The sequence below is a fragment of the Euleptes europaea genome, chromosome 2, assembly GCF_029931775.1.
Source record: "Euleptes europaea isolate rEulEur1 chromosome 2, rEulEur1.hap1, whole genome shotgun sequence".
NCBI lineage: Eukaryota > Metazoa > Chordata > Lepidosauria > Squamata > Sphaerodactylidae > Euleptes > Euleptes europaea.
In genome coordinates, this window is record NC_079313.1 from 21,357,296 (window position 1) to 21,371,696 (window position 14,401).

Consider the following 14,401-nt stretch of genomic DNA (forward strand, 5'->3'; position numbering starts at 1 on the left):
TTTATACAACTCATTGATTGTGAGACTTGAAACCAAGTAAAATCAACATATATTTCATTTATACCCCACTTTTATCTCCAATGGGGGCCCAAACTGGCGTATATTGTTCTCTTCTCCTCCATTCTATTCTCACAACAACAACCCTGTGAGGTCTGTTAGGCTGTGACTTGCCTAAGGTCACCCAGTGAGCTTTCGGGGCCGATTCCATGGGGATTCAAAACCTGGGTTTCCCAGATCCTAGTCCAGCACTCTAACCACTCCACCGCACTGGCTCTCAATAAATAAATCTGTTTGATGTAGCGGTGACTCCTGAAACGTCTAAGCAACACAACCAAAGTACTCTAACCAAAGACTGGGAGGAGATTGAAACAGAATTTTGCCCTCCTTAATAGGCTGTTTGTTACTTCCCCTTGAGGAAGCCGGAAAAAGAGAAGACCAAAGATATCCTAAATCCCTATAGCATGTCTCGTGTGTCCTACCAGGGCTAACAGCATCCTTGGGGAAAACAGCATGGAGGTGGGGTGTCACAGATTAACCCTACATCTCAGCTCCACAGTGTCAATTCAAGTCCCTCTTTATGGCATCTGTTTTTCTAGCATCTCATCCAGTTGCACCTTCGTACTAGTAGTGGGAACAATGACAAAGAACAATCCCCCCCCCACATTTTTGGTGTCTTTTTCCCCCCAATTGTATTTCTTTCCATATTAACAGGAACAGTCCTTCTCAGTAAATCTTTGGTTGGATTCCTATTCCAGGGAACGAGGCAAAGTGATCAAATCTGATTAAAAAAACAACAACCCAGAAAGCAGCTTGCACAAAGATAGCAGGTCTGCATCCAAAATTAACCATTAAATCAGTGTCCTGCACTAAGTAAACTCTCAAATTTATCTTACTATCTTGGAAATGTGGAACAAAATCTTCCATGCCTAAAAATCATGCTAGGACATGCAAAACTTCCCAAAATTCAGAAAACGCAATGACCAGAAAAAGAAACAAAACGGCTTAACTGAATTATTAATCTGAACTCTTATGTGGCTAATTTGGAATGGTTCAGTTTAGTTGGAGTCATTTCTGTTCACTTTAGTGGGTCTACAGCTTCATTTTCAAATCACTTTGAAATGGTTAAGGGAAGCAGCTGTATGCATTTTGCAAATGAATGGCATTTTACTTGTTCGTTTTAAAAAAACAACACCATTCAGATAGGTGATCTCTTTATATGCACATGTAGAAAGATGAAAATTTCAGAGTCAAAACCTAAAACTTAGCTTCCCAAAACTGATATATGAATTTGCTACCTAAGAGAGGTTGGACGCTGCCAACTTCATATGCAGCAATAACCTGATTTAAATTTGTAAAGTGGAGGGAAAGATTATAGAGGGGAAAAAACAAACCAAAACCACACCCTGATGAAGAGCTTCCTAATCGCATCAAACTGAACAGAGCATGCTCGATCAAAGAGTCTTCCACTGAAAAAGGTTGCAAAGTTACCTGACCAATTGGTTGTAGATATACAGCTGGAATTTGGGATGGAGGTTGGGAAAACAGACACTGAGAGAGGCCCAGTGGTGAGACGTAAAGACAGAGAAGAAGTAGTGAACAGGAGAGCAGTGTCTACAAAATAAGGAGGAAGAGTTTCAAGCCAAGATAGTAAGAAACAGGGAGAAAAGTGAGAGTGGGGGAGCATCTAGCACAGAGTCTTAAAAGGGTCACAAAATATCATCTGTCCACAAATACAAGTCTCCAAAGACAGCACAACGTAAGTGTGCATTAGCAATGAACTGCCGTTTACTGCTGCTTCCTGTTCTGGTAAACGTTTCTTACTCTTGCTACAGATGGCGAGTTTTTTTTTTCTTGTTCTAGACGGTATGCATTCATATACAATTTTGTCTATCCATTTCAGTTCTGAATTATAAAACCATTGCTGTTCTAGCCCTTTGAACAATAGTTCCAAACTCATGTTCTAGTCCAGGGGTCGGCAAACTCATTAGTCAAAAGAGCCAAATATCAACAGTACAACGATTGAGATTTCTTTTGAGAGCCAAATTTCTTAAACTTAAACTATATAGGTAGGTACACTGTTTATTAACTTAATAAACTTTAATTAAAGTTTTAAGTCTTAATTAAACTATAGGTACACTGAATAAAACTTGATATCATACTGCCATTTCCCCCTTCCTGTCTGGAGTCCTCGTCTGGAGGCCTGGTCTACCGCCATAAAAGCCTATTGGTAGACCTGGCCTCCGGCTGAGTCCCATTGGGAGTCCAGGTCTACCCATTGGCTTTCTTGGCAGTAGACCTGGCCTCCGGAGGCCCATAGAAGCCAATTGGTAGACCTGGCCTCTGAAGGGGGACTTTTTCCCCTCCTCAGAGTCCAGGTCTACCGCCAAGAAAGTGGCGCCAAGAAAAATATAAGACATGGCCTCCCAATGGGACTCAGCCGGAGGCCAGGTCTACCAAAGGAAGCCCGCCCTGCCTAACAGCTGATAGGCGGGCAGGGGGGCCAGGAACTGCCGAGCTGCCCGCCCAGCAATCGCGCGGCTAGAGGGGAGGGCAGGCTTTAGCCTCCCAACCATTGAAGGCAAGGGAAAGGGGGACCGGCCATTCTCCATGGCGGGGGCGGGGAGAGACAGCGTGTCCGCTCTCTCTCTCAGGCGTGCCGGCTCCGCAGCCCGGCTGCAGGCGTGAGCAGACACAAGAGCAGGGGCTCCGAACCAAGTTCGGAGAGCCGCACTCAACGGGCCAAAGAGCCACATGCGGCTCTGGAGCCGCAGTTTTGAGACCCCTGTTCTAGTCTCATTCATATAAATAACAAATTAAACTTCTCCAGAGGAAAAAAGCTACAGCTCCCAAGACACCCCATTGTAGACCTCCACAAAAAGAACAGAAGTGAGCAAGAAACCACTGAATTGCATGGTCTTTCAGGATGCTTGATGCTGCCCATTTCCAGTGCATTCCTAAGGAGAGTTACTCCAGTCTAAGCCCATTTAAATGAATGAGCTTAGACTGGAGTAACTCTCCTTAGGAATGTACTGTGTTAGAGTTCAATCGCAATTATGGTCTTAGCAAGTCTCGCAAGATTGTGTGATGGCTGTGAGTGGCCACTGTGCTTATCTTGTGCCTGTCTGAGCTTTGCGCTGAAACGTCACAGACCGTACCTCTTGCATTTCATTGCCTTTTGACTGCACTATTTACAATTGCTTTGCCTATACCCATCTCTCTCTGCCAACTGAGGACACACTTCCCTGCATCTAACAATGTGGTCTCTTGTCCATGAACACTTATTCTGTAATAAATCTGTTAAGTCTTCAAGATGCTATTCTGGCTTTGCTCCAAGAGCATAACATGGCAAACCCCTCTGGTATTAGGTTTACAAAACATTAAATCACCAGGCTAAAAGCCACAGAATGATTCAGAAACACAGCATGAACTGTTCTTTGGCACGTGATACCCAGAATTCCTGAACCACCATTTTGTACATTTGCGGTTTTTACTCTTTCGGTTTGCACTCTGTAAAGTTTCGTTTTCAAGTAGTGCTCTGCATGAGCCACAGCCCCGATACGAAATGTCCACATAGCAAGCTGTTAGAAATAAACTAGTGGCCTGGCTGAGGAGACTACCACAAGGCGAAACCCATGCTACTCATAGGCAGCATTCATCAAGATAAAGCAATATGGAGGGACATTTCTATTCTTAGGAGATTCCCTATTAGGAGACTGAATATGCCAGGATCACAAGGGGTTAATTCTTTGACTGAGCATGCTCCTGTTCACATGCATACTACAGCACACTTTTCTTTCTCGTTTTCTTTTGCTTTTTTAGAAATCAATCTTGATGCTTCCTTAGGTCAGGAAACCTACAAATGCTTCTTTGACAGATATTTATGGCAACCCTAAAAATGTTATATTGAGCCTCCTCGGAATGACTGCATGTGCCGGTTATTCTCCAATGCGTCTTTTATCTTTTTGGCACTTCACAAAAATCTGGCTAACATGGCTTTAGTGACAACACTGCAAAAGCTAGACAGAGCAGTCTCAAGGTATTTGGTCGCTTGAAAGCACACCAGTCGCTCTCTCCTGTGCTGCCAACCAGCGGGGTCCAAGTTGACCCAACCACATAGGTCCAGGAGAATGCATCACCAAGTTCATGCCTCATCCTTATTAGGCTACTTCAAGCGGTCATTTGGATGGCTTGGCCAGGGAATGAGTCCCGCTGAGACATGAATCTAGAGTCTAAATCAGGGGTCCCCAATGTGGTACCCACCAACACCTTTTCCGGTGCCTGGCAATTGTTTTGAGACAGGAGGCAGGGCTAGGTGAGGCTTTCGTACAGCAGGGCTCCTGATTGGCTGTGCAGATTTTTTAAAAGTTGCTTGGGCAGCAGCTGCCATCATAAAACAAAGATCTTCACAGCTTGACTGAAGGTGAGCTGTGTATATGCAAGAATATAGTTTTCAACAATATGTTCATTTAAAAAAAAGGTAAAGGTAGTCCTCTGTGCAAGCACCAGGTCATTCCTGACCCATGGGGTGACGTCACATCCCGATGTTTACTAGGCAGGCTGTGTTTACGGGGTTGTTTGCCATTGCCTTCTCCAGTCATCTACACTTTTAAAAAGGCATCCAGTTAAACAGAACTTCTGCCTGAAACCTCGAACAGTTACTATTCGTGCAGCGCCCTCCGGGGGCAGGGGGACATCATACCTGTAGTCCATGGGGTCTTGAGATCACAAGCCCAGCCACTATTTCTTTAAGACAGTTACTTTATCAATACAGACCCCCTGAAGGCGTGGTTCACTTCACCCACCTCAGGGTCACATTGTGTTATGACATGGCAACCTGCCCCTTACTTCTGCCGTCTTCTTCTCCTTCCAGCCTTTCCCTTTCCTGTCTTTTTACGACCCCTGCTTCATACCTTGAGTTAAGCTCTGCCCTCTTCTCCTCTGTTCCCTGCCCTGTCTCAAAAACACCTGGGCTCAGAGAGCCATTGCTCTTCTACCTGGGCTTGCTCAGTACCACCATACCCTTTGAGCTTCCCTGGGCCAGGCTGCCAATCTGTTCCACCCAGGCGAGTCTTGCTGCTGGGCCCAGACCTGCCCAGCACTTTGTTTCTGGGGAGCCTGCCACAGTTAGTGTTATGCACGACCTTACTCCCTGACAAGTCGTGGTTGGCTCTGCCTTTTGTGGTAGCCCTTTTGTGTTTGAGCCCACCACTTTGTCTCAGAATTCCAAGGGTGCCTGCCAGCGTATAAAGGTTGGGGTCTCCTGTTCAGATCTGATCATCTATATCAGTGGTTCCCAAAGTGGGCAGTGCCACCCCCTGGGGGGGAGTGAGATTACCTAGGGAGGCACTAAGAGACAAGAGGGCAGCAGGGGGACGCTAGAGGTGGCCCCTTCAACTGTGTTTTACAATAGATCAAGCTATGGCACCATGCTGGCAAATTTGGTGGAAACTATAAGAATTTGTTTCCAGACTTTGAAGAGCTGGTACCACTGCATCAAGTTCATCAGTTTTTTGGAATACATTTCAACTAAAACGTTTTAATTTGACTTTGAATACATGTGCAATTAATTGTTACTGTTTTGAAATTTTATTATTATCTTCTTTAGTGAGCCGTGCAAACCCCTATTTTGAATAATGCTTTTTATAGGATAGGGTAGGGGGTTCTGGGGTTGAGTTTGTGGAACCAAGGGGGGGGGGTCCGAAAAGTTTGAGAACCACTTATCTACATGAATACAATGAGTTCCTATGTTATTTATGACAATGGTGTTTAGGCAACCAGCCACAGATTTCATGAAGTATGACTTTCCTGCTACCTCCACCAGTTGCAATCCACTAAGTGTCCCAATATTTTGTTTCTGAAGGAGTCAGCACACCTTCAGGAACTGCACAGGGTTGCCTAGGAGAAGAGGGAAAATCTTCAGAAATTGATGCCCCTTACTGCAAACAGAAATGCAATTTCATCAGAGGAAATGTGTACTTGAACAGATGGCAGTATCTTGTAAAGATTCCTACTTACACATTAAACATCTGTAAAAAGGCAACAATTTGAATCAACAATATAATTTCTTTTAAAACTCAAAAGGAATGGAACTGTGCCTTCATAATCCTAGAAAACAGTACTGTAGAAGTAACTGTTCATGGAAAACAGAAACCGTATTTCTTTTCTCCTACTCTATGACAGGATCCAAAGGGCCCATATGGAACACTTAAGAGCCCCAGCATAAATGCACAGATCAAGGGGGGATGGCTCACCCTATTTCAGCTTATGACTACAGTCGCAGCCTGGCATTGTCTGCCTCTCCAGACACTTTCCCAATTTTCAAGAATAGTTCTTTTGAATGGCTGGGAGAGTACTGAAAAGGTCCAATGCATGTGTGGCAAATCTTGGTACATATACCAAATGGAACTTTAGTTCTTGCCTGTCATTTTAACAGAATGCACCAAAAAGTTACCTTTGCCTGAAATTTTCACAATAAGATTCTAAAGTTGCCTGCTACCATTACTTCCTATTCTCCATTATGAAAATGGTATTGCAATTCCTGGTCAATGTAGAGATGTCTATTATACAGGACAGGAAAAATATTACTCAATTAAAATAATGGATTGTCTGCAGTGCTCGATTCAAGAATTATGAATCAATCCCACACCCTATGATATGAATCAATCATTCTCTTCAAGGTTACAGATCTCATTTTGTTTGGGGGCAACAAAATCCAGTAGAAAAGACCACCTCCATCAGGGATGTACCGAAATACCAGAAAAACCATTATATAAACAATTTTTTTCTTTAATATTAATAGGCGGGTCTAGATGAAAAGGAGGCTTTGCATAGTTAATTGATAACCACTCAGACCACTGCAGAGGACAGCTACATTGAAATGTCACTGCAACTGCAGGAAGCAAAAGCAAATTCTGAAGAAAAGAATCTCAAGCAATAAAAATAGTTACTTCTCGTCCATCCGGCTGCGCATTTTCTTTAATTTCTGCATAATGCTGCTGGTCTCACTGCTGGAGACAGAAGAAGGGCTACAGGGCTCCGCATCTGTTGGCAGCGGGCTGGAAGAATGGGTTTCTTTTGCATCGTCCTCACTGCGATGCTCCTATGCAAAAAAGTCAAGCAACAGCAATAGTGAGAGGTTGGTTCATAGCAGTGACAATGACTCACATGGAAGAATGAAACTGTGTAAAAAGGCAACAGGGAGTTTTAAATTCTTTTATGAAAAGCTATGGTTTTACAGAGGTAGAGGACAAAATCTTGTTAACTGGAAAATACACAGAAATGTTTAATAAGTGGCGCCTTGCAGTTCTCCATACACCAATTACTTCCACGTAGTTAATACCTTCATTGAATAAGAGTAACGAATCTAGTCTTATAAGCACTATCTACAGTCCCAGCTGTAAATGAGCCCCGTGGCGCAGAGTGGTAAGCTGCAGTACTGCAGTCCAAGCTCTGCTCACGACCTGAGTTCGATCCCAACGGAAGTCGGTTTCAGGTAGCCGGCTCAAGGTTGGCTCAGCCTTCCATCCTTCCGAGGTCGGTAAAATGAGGACCCAGCTTGCTGGGGGTAAAGGGAAGATGACTGGGGAAGAAACTGGCAAACCACCCCGTAAACAAAGTCTGCCTAGTAAACGTTGGGATGTGACATCACCCCATGGGTTCAGGAATGACCTGGTGCTTGCACAAGGGACCTTTACAGTCCCAGCAACAAAAAATAGAGTTCTTATCCTTTTAGAAGTCACTGTCATGTCAAGTTAACCTTTCTAAAAACAATCAGAGTTTTCAAGTTCATTTATTTACTTTAAAAAAATTAAGAGCCCTTCTTTCTATTGCAGGAAATGTTTATTTTTTTAACATGAGAACTGCAGTGGCACAAAGAATATTAACAAGATGCTTCCTAGAGACAGGATCCCAGCTGTTGCACCTTACCAGCTTATTTTCCCCTGCAGATTTCAGTTTTTCTTGCAGTTTCATAGTAGTTTGGCGTATTCGCTCTATCTCTTCCTGCTGCTTAAGGATCAGTTGCCTCTCCTTCCGGGCAGCCTTATTAGCCTCCTGAAGACGCTTAATTTCTGCCTGCACGAGTAAGTACAATAAAACAAACAAACAAAAAAAGAGTAGTAATGTTGTCAGCTTCAAGGGTTTACTTCTGGCTCCTTTCCACCTTCTCAGTTTTATTCTTCCCTCTGCTGCTCATCAGGTTCTTTTCTATCTTCTGCTCCTTTTATTCTCCTCTATCCTCTTTATTTTATTGGTAATCACTAGAAGCGGTAATTAAAAATTAATTAATAATTAAAAATTATTGGTAATCACTGTCCTTCAGTGTTACTACTCTGAAGATGCCTGCCACAGTTGCTGGCGAAACGTCAGGAAAGAAAATTCCAAGACCACGGTTACACAGCCCGGATAACCTACAAGAACCAATGAACTCTGACCGTGAAAGCCTTCGACAATAACTAGAAGCGGTGTTCCACAAAAGCACTTGATATCAAGTAAGGATGCTTTTCAGCCTGGCAGGTGCCTTTTAAGGCAAAGGAATCTGCTGCACTGTACTTTAAGAGCTTTCCAACATTAGGCTGACAGCTGATTTACACTTTCTTTTTCAGAAGAGGTTCTTCTGTGCCTCAGAAGCCACTTCTCTCAGTGCTACACCTGTTCTTGGGGGCGCTTTCTGCTTCCCTGTCCCTCTTGACATCTCCTCAGCCAGAAAGAGAGACTTCTATGAAAAACACTCCATTTTACTCCTATTCTTGAGCTATCCAAGCAGGTAAGAATGGAGAAGTCATTTCAAATGGAATCAAATTCACTCCTTATTTCTAACTATTCCAAACCCAATAGCCAGGGAGTTTATCTGACCATATGCATATTTACTCAGAAATATGTCTCACTGCATTCAATATGGTTTTCTGCCATGTAATTGTATACTACATGGCAGCCATGAACATATGAACCTGCTTTTTATCAAGATGGACCAGTTGTCTGAGTAGCACTGCACTGTCTACTCTGAAAGGCGGCGAAAAGTGAGGGCCTCATCTAGACATTGTTTCCAGCCCTTCTTTTTATCCATGTAAAACATTTATGGAGATGCCATTGTCGGAAACTGAGGACTTTCTGCATGTAACACATTTGTTCTAGACCACCTTTCCAGACCCAGGACCGCTCTTTAACCAACATGGGGAACACCGGACTACAAGCGTGATACAGGAAGTTATGTTGTACCACAACACGTGATAAGAACAGGAGCAGCTGAGATATGACCTCATCAATGGGGGTGGTGGTCTCTGCTTCAAGTGGGCATAGAGCACTGGAGGACTGCCTGGCAATGGAAGCAGGTGGCCAGGCCAGCATGTGATGGGGAGAGAAAAAGCAACAGAGAGGTTTTTGCAGGAAGTGAGGTCCCTGAACCTGCTGGCTCTCTCCACCACTGAATGATCTCACCTCAACATCCTGCTGCTCCTCTCAGTTTGTGCATGCAAAGACAAGCAGCTCCTTTCAAAAAGCACCAGCTCTATACTGGTTTGTGACACAGCACATGGGGAGCCCACAATCCACATATGAGATCTGACTATTGCTCTAGACTTAATCTGGGCACCCTATCCTTATCTGGAAAAGTATCTGGGGGGGGGGAGATACTCTAGGTATTCTTGCTACCAAAAATGTAGCAGAGGGCCCATCTCGTTGGTGTTATGCCAATGGATGGCGGGAGACTTTCTGCCCCCAGAGGGGGCACCATCACTGGGCAGTGGGAGAAAAATGGGGGGGGGGGGTTAATCGCCAGCAACTTGATGTCACTTCCAGGTGTCACTGAGTTGCCAGCAACACCCTAGCAATTGGCCAAATGTTAGAGCATCACCAGCGAGCCAGTATATCACCAGCAAGAAGGGGATTCTCACTGGTGAGTCTCCCGCTGGTTGCCAGCCTCGTGCTGGCAACCCCGACTCTTCCATGCAATTACTACCTTTTCCTGCTGCAGCTTCATAAGCAGGCCTCTCTGCTTCTTTCGGATAGGCGGCATCTTGTCATCCTCTCCTTTGTCTCTCAAGCGCCTGGGAAAAATCAACAGAACTGTCTTACATTTTCGACAGACTAACTTGCACCAGTTTTGCATTTTTATATTCCTCTACTGAGAATAGAACAGTACCACACCATTAAAGACCTGAAGTTTTCAGTGATATACAGAAGCCACAATTTCAGTTATTTTATCACACATCCTCTCCCCATGATTAAACTTCCACTTTGCATATGGCACTTTTATTTTGAACGTAGAGTTAAAAAAAAAAAACAGGCTCAAACCTCAGTTCTAAGAAGGCACACATAGCCATACAAGCACATAAAACTCTGTGCAACAATGCAACGTGCTGTGGTATCTAGTGCAAGTAAGGTGTTGCAGGTCCAACCAGTGGATTTCTGGTGTCTGTAGTAGCCCTGTTCTTACAGATTACTACCGAAGATGAAAGGAATGGGTTTGTAGTGGCAAAGATAGTTCCACAATAAGCTGTGGTTGGCCTTAAGAGAATGAAACCCTGCACTTGGTAAGCAAATGATAGGTTGATTCAGCTGCATTTTGTCTTGCCCTCCCATTTTCCCTAAAAGACTCCTCCTCAAGAGTGAGACGGGCTTTTTCAAAATGCACACCACAGCAATGAGATAAAATCATCTGAAATGCACAGGGGAATTCATTGCTTCTTTCTCTTACAAGTGAAAAACAGAGGCAAAACTTCTATTTGTACCTCAGTTAAATTTACGAGATTCCTGCTGACCCCTTAAAAGTTGCTTCTGGACAAGAGCTGGCCCATGTGTTACCAGGGGACCAAACCTGCTCCAGAACATCACTTCCTATAACTGCATGAAACACTTTTTGTTTGGTCGTTCTTTCATGGTAGTCCAGAACATTAATAAGAGGAGTTTGGAAGCAACACGTAGGAGAGTTGAAGAACAACAAAAGATGGCATTATACAAATCTCTAGGATGGAGTACAAACTTGGATTACAAACGATTGTCACGTATCTAACAAGGATGGGTGGGTTGCTCCTGTGCAGATTTTAAAAAATCTGCTTCTGAACTCCTCTTACTCATGTTCTCATCTACCATGGAAGAATTACCAAAAAAGGAGTGTTTCTTGCAGTTATAGGAAATGAGGTTCTGGAGCAGGGTTGGTCACCTGGTAACACATGAGCCAGCTCTGATCCAGAGCTAAGGGCACCAGCTCTGTGCGTGGATAAATTGTAACCTCTGTCCATACACAGGCACTGCACAAGACTGCAAGCAAAAGGGAAAAAAGGAAAGGTAGGGATTGACTGAGGGGCACTGCATGACAGAAGGGTTGGGGGGGAGGGAGGGAGGGAGGGAGGGAGGGAGGAAGGAAAAGCACATGACCGGGAAGGGAAAGGATTTTCTCTCCCCCCCACAAATCTCCCATGTCTGGTTCCCAGGATTCCCATACTTTTTCTGGTGCTCTAGCCAGGCTAGCTCAGCCTTGGTCTTCTCTTTCAGTGCTTTTTCTCGCAATCGGAGCAGCGAGGACTGATGAGCTGCCCGCATTTCTTCTTCCTTCATATACTGCCGCACCATTTCCATTGTGAATTTGGAAAAACTGTCTTGACCTCCTGAGAATGGCAGGCTCAGCTCCTGAAACAAGAACACAGTTTGGACTCTCGGTTACCGAAGAACAACCAGTAATCAGCAGTATTTCTTTCACATTAGCTCCCTGGTGACCGCAGTGCGTTTTTCAAAGAAAGCAGGAATGTCATTTCATTGCATAAATAAAACCCCTTGGTTGAACAGAAAATTGTGAGGACTCAAGTCCAAAGAGACTGAGCCAAAGCTTTTCCAAGCCTGTGCTGCCCCTGAACTCTCTCCTCAGTGTTACTGTCCAGGTGGCTGGACTTCAGGATCCCGAGATCCTTGTTTCTGGGAGGGGAGGGGGTTAATACATGCATCACAGGAAATTAACTAGCTGCATGTGAGTAGCATTATATGGTGCTCTATAGCCTCCATGCTTTCCCAGAAGAGAACCCTGGGGGGGAGGGTAAGCCAACAAACACTTCAATTTCAAAGCATACACATGCTCACTGATGCCTAAGATGAGCTTTTTACCAGCTTCTACAGTGTTGGGAGTGCATGTTATCGAAGAAAGGGCATTTTCCTTTGCTCTAATTTATTGGGGGGGGGGGTAAAGGTAAGTCTTAGATGCAGTTCAGTTCCTTCCTCCCCATACGATTTCATTTCTAGTGATGAAACTGTCTATTTTAGAAGTGACTATTGGGCCTTAGGCAATTTTTGCATGTCTGTTTGACAGGGTGTTCTTTTCCTTTTTTTTTTTTATATAAATTTTATTAGGTTTTATACTAGAAGTTTTCCATTACATTGAACAACATCTATAACAATATCAAATTTCAATTCTAACTTAAAGTTGTTATAGTTCCATATCATATAATAAAAAAAGAAAAAAGAAAAATGGAAAAGTTTTTAGACTTCCCCTTCACCTCTATCTGCCTCTTAATAAAAAGTTCATCCCGTCGTAGGTAATCTAATCTTAATAAACTATCAATACCATATATAGAAAAAAAAACCATAGTCTGTTAGTAAATATACTTATACTTAATCATTATAAAAAAGATCAGAAATAATCCTCTGGATCAGATTAGAAAGTATTCTTCCATTCTTCCCATTTTTAACTCATATTCACAATAATACATCCACGCCCCCCATTCCCCCAAAAACCGAACGTCATTTTCTTCATTTAGAATGGCTGTGAGTTTTGCTATTTCTGCCACTTCAAACATTTTAACAATCCAGTCTTTTTTCTCAGGAGTTTCCAGCCCTTTCCATTTCGCTGCATAAAGCAGTCTCGCAGCTGTTGTGGCATAAATCAAAAAAGTTCTTTGTATTGCTAAGTCGTCTGGAATCATACTCAATAACATCATTTCTGGTGTTTTGGGTATATTCTTTTGTAGTATTAATCTCAATTCATTATAAATCATGTCCCAAAAGTCTTTGGCTTTGTCACAGGTCCACCACATGTGATAAAAGGAACCAATTTCTTTGTTACATTTCCAACAAGTAGGGGACATCGTTTTATAAATCTTTGCAATTTTCTTGGGTGTTAGATACCATCTATACATCATTTTATAAATGTTTTCTCGCACTGACTGTGCTTTTATTCCTTTTAGATCTTTGGACCATAATCTTTCCCATTTATTTAAAACAATATCATGTCCCACATTTTGAGCCCAATCGATCATAGTTGGTTTAATCGTATCCTGCTCACAATATATTGTTAAAAGAAGATTATACATTTTAGAAATCAGTTTTGTATTATTGTCTAGTAAAATCCTTTGAAAAGATTTTTCTTTAGAAAAACCTTTTTTAGCATCTTGTACAAAAACTGATTTGATTTGGTAGTATTGGAGCCATTGTAAATCATCCTTAAGAAGTTGAAAGTCTTTTAGTGAGCATTTCTTTCCTTCCCAGTTAATTAGATCTTGATAAGTAGTAAATTTGTCTGGTCTAAGTGGGCGTAAAGTTAGTATTTCTTGAGGCGATATCCACATCGGTGTTTCTGGTTCCAAAATGTGTTTATATCTCATCCAGATACGAAGTAAAGAGGACCTCATCATATCTGGAAAGTTGCGTATACGAAGATTGGTCTCTCTCACTCTCATCTCCATCATTGCAATTTGATTTTTTGCCGCCATCTGATCAGTTTGTATTGTTTCAATCTGTTTTTCTTGGCTTGTTAATTTTTTCTTTGTGTCCTTGTGCTCATCCATCACTTTCTTAATTGATACATCCATCGCTTGCATATCTGTCTTCATAACAGTCATTTGAGTTTTTACTTCTTTCAAGTCTCCAGTGACCACATCCAACTTCTGATTAATAGCTTGGGATGCTTGACCAAGATTTGTCATCATAGAAGTCAGCTGTGCCATCTGTGTAGACATCTGTTCAAACTGTTTATTTGTTGCCTCAGTTTGTTTAGTTAGCATATCCTGTAGCTTTTTTTCCATGGTCGAGGTTTGTAAAGAGTCCCTTAGTTTAGTATAGGCAGGGCTGTGTAGTGAACCAGAGCGGGGTCGAGACATTTACATTCAAAAAAAGCTGGTAAAATACATGTCCACAGACAGGGCCTTTAAGGTGCTGATTAAAAGATGATAATTCAAACATCAGCCTAATAATTTTTTCGGGTTGAAAAGAGTCGAAATTGGCTTTAAAATTGCATTTTAAAGTTTTAAAATACCAGTGAGTTTTTTCGGTCGCTCTAGGTCGGGTTAATCAGGAAGTATACCGGAAGTTGCAAGTGCTGCGGACCTTCTACCGCCTCTTCTCGATGGTTATTCCTTCAGGAATGATTTCAATGTAACTCGAGTGCGACGCATATTCAGTCCCACAGCTACTTCCTGTT

General features: G+C 42.8%; 1 protein-coding gene across 1 annotated transcript in view; it reads right to left on the bottom strand.

Moving 5' to 3' along the window:
* The window catches only part of CEP350 (centrosomal protein 350), a 93,598-nt gene that overhangs the window by 14,437 nt on the left and 64,760 nt on the right, over nucleotides 1-14,401 (bottom strand). The window contains exons 24-28 of the mRNA XM_056845578.1: nucleotides 11,441-11,625; nucleotides 9,956-10,043; nucleotides 7,927-8,073; nucleotides 6,948-7,099; nucleotides 1,489-1,611 (exon numbers count right to left, since the gene is read on the bottom strand). Of these exons, the coding sequence (XP_056701556.1) occupies nucleotides 1,489-1,611; nucleotides 6,948-7,099; nucleotides 7,927-8,073; nucleotides 9,956-10,043; nucleotides 11,441-11,625 (695 nt within the window). The remainder of the gene's footprint in view (nucleotides 1-1,488; nucleotides 1,612-6,947; nucleotides 7,100-7,926; nucleotides 8,074-9,955; nucleotides 10,044-11,440; nucleotides 11,626-14,401) is intronic.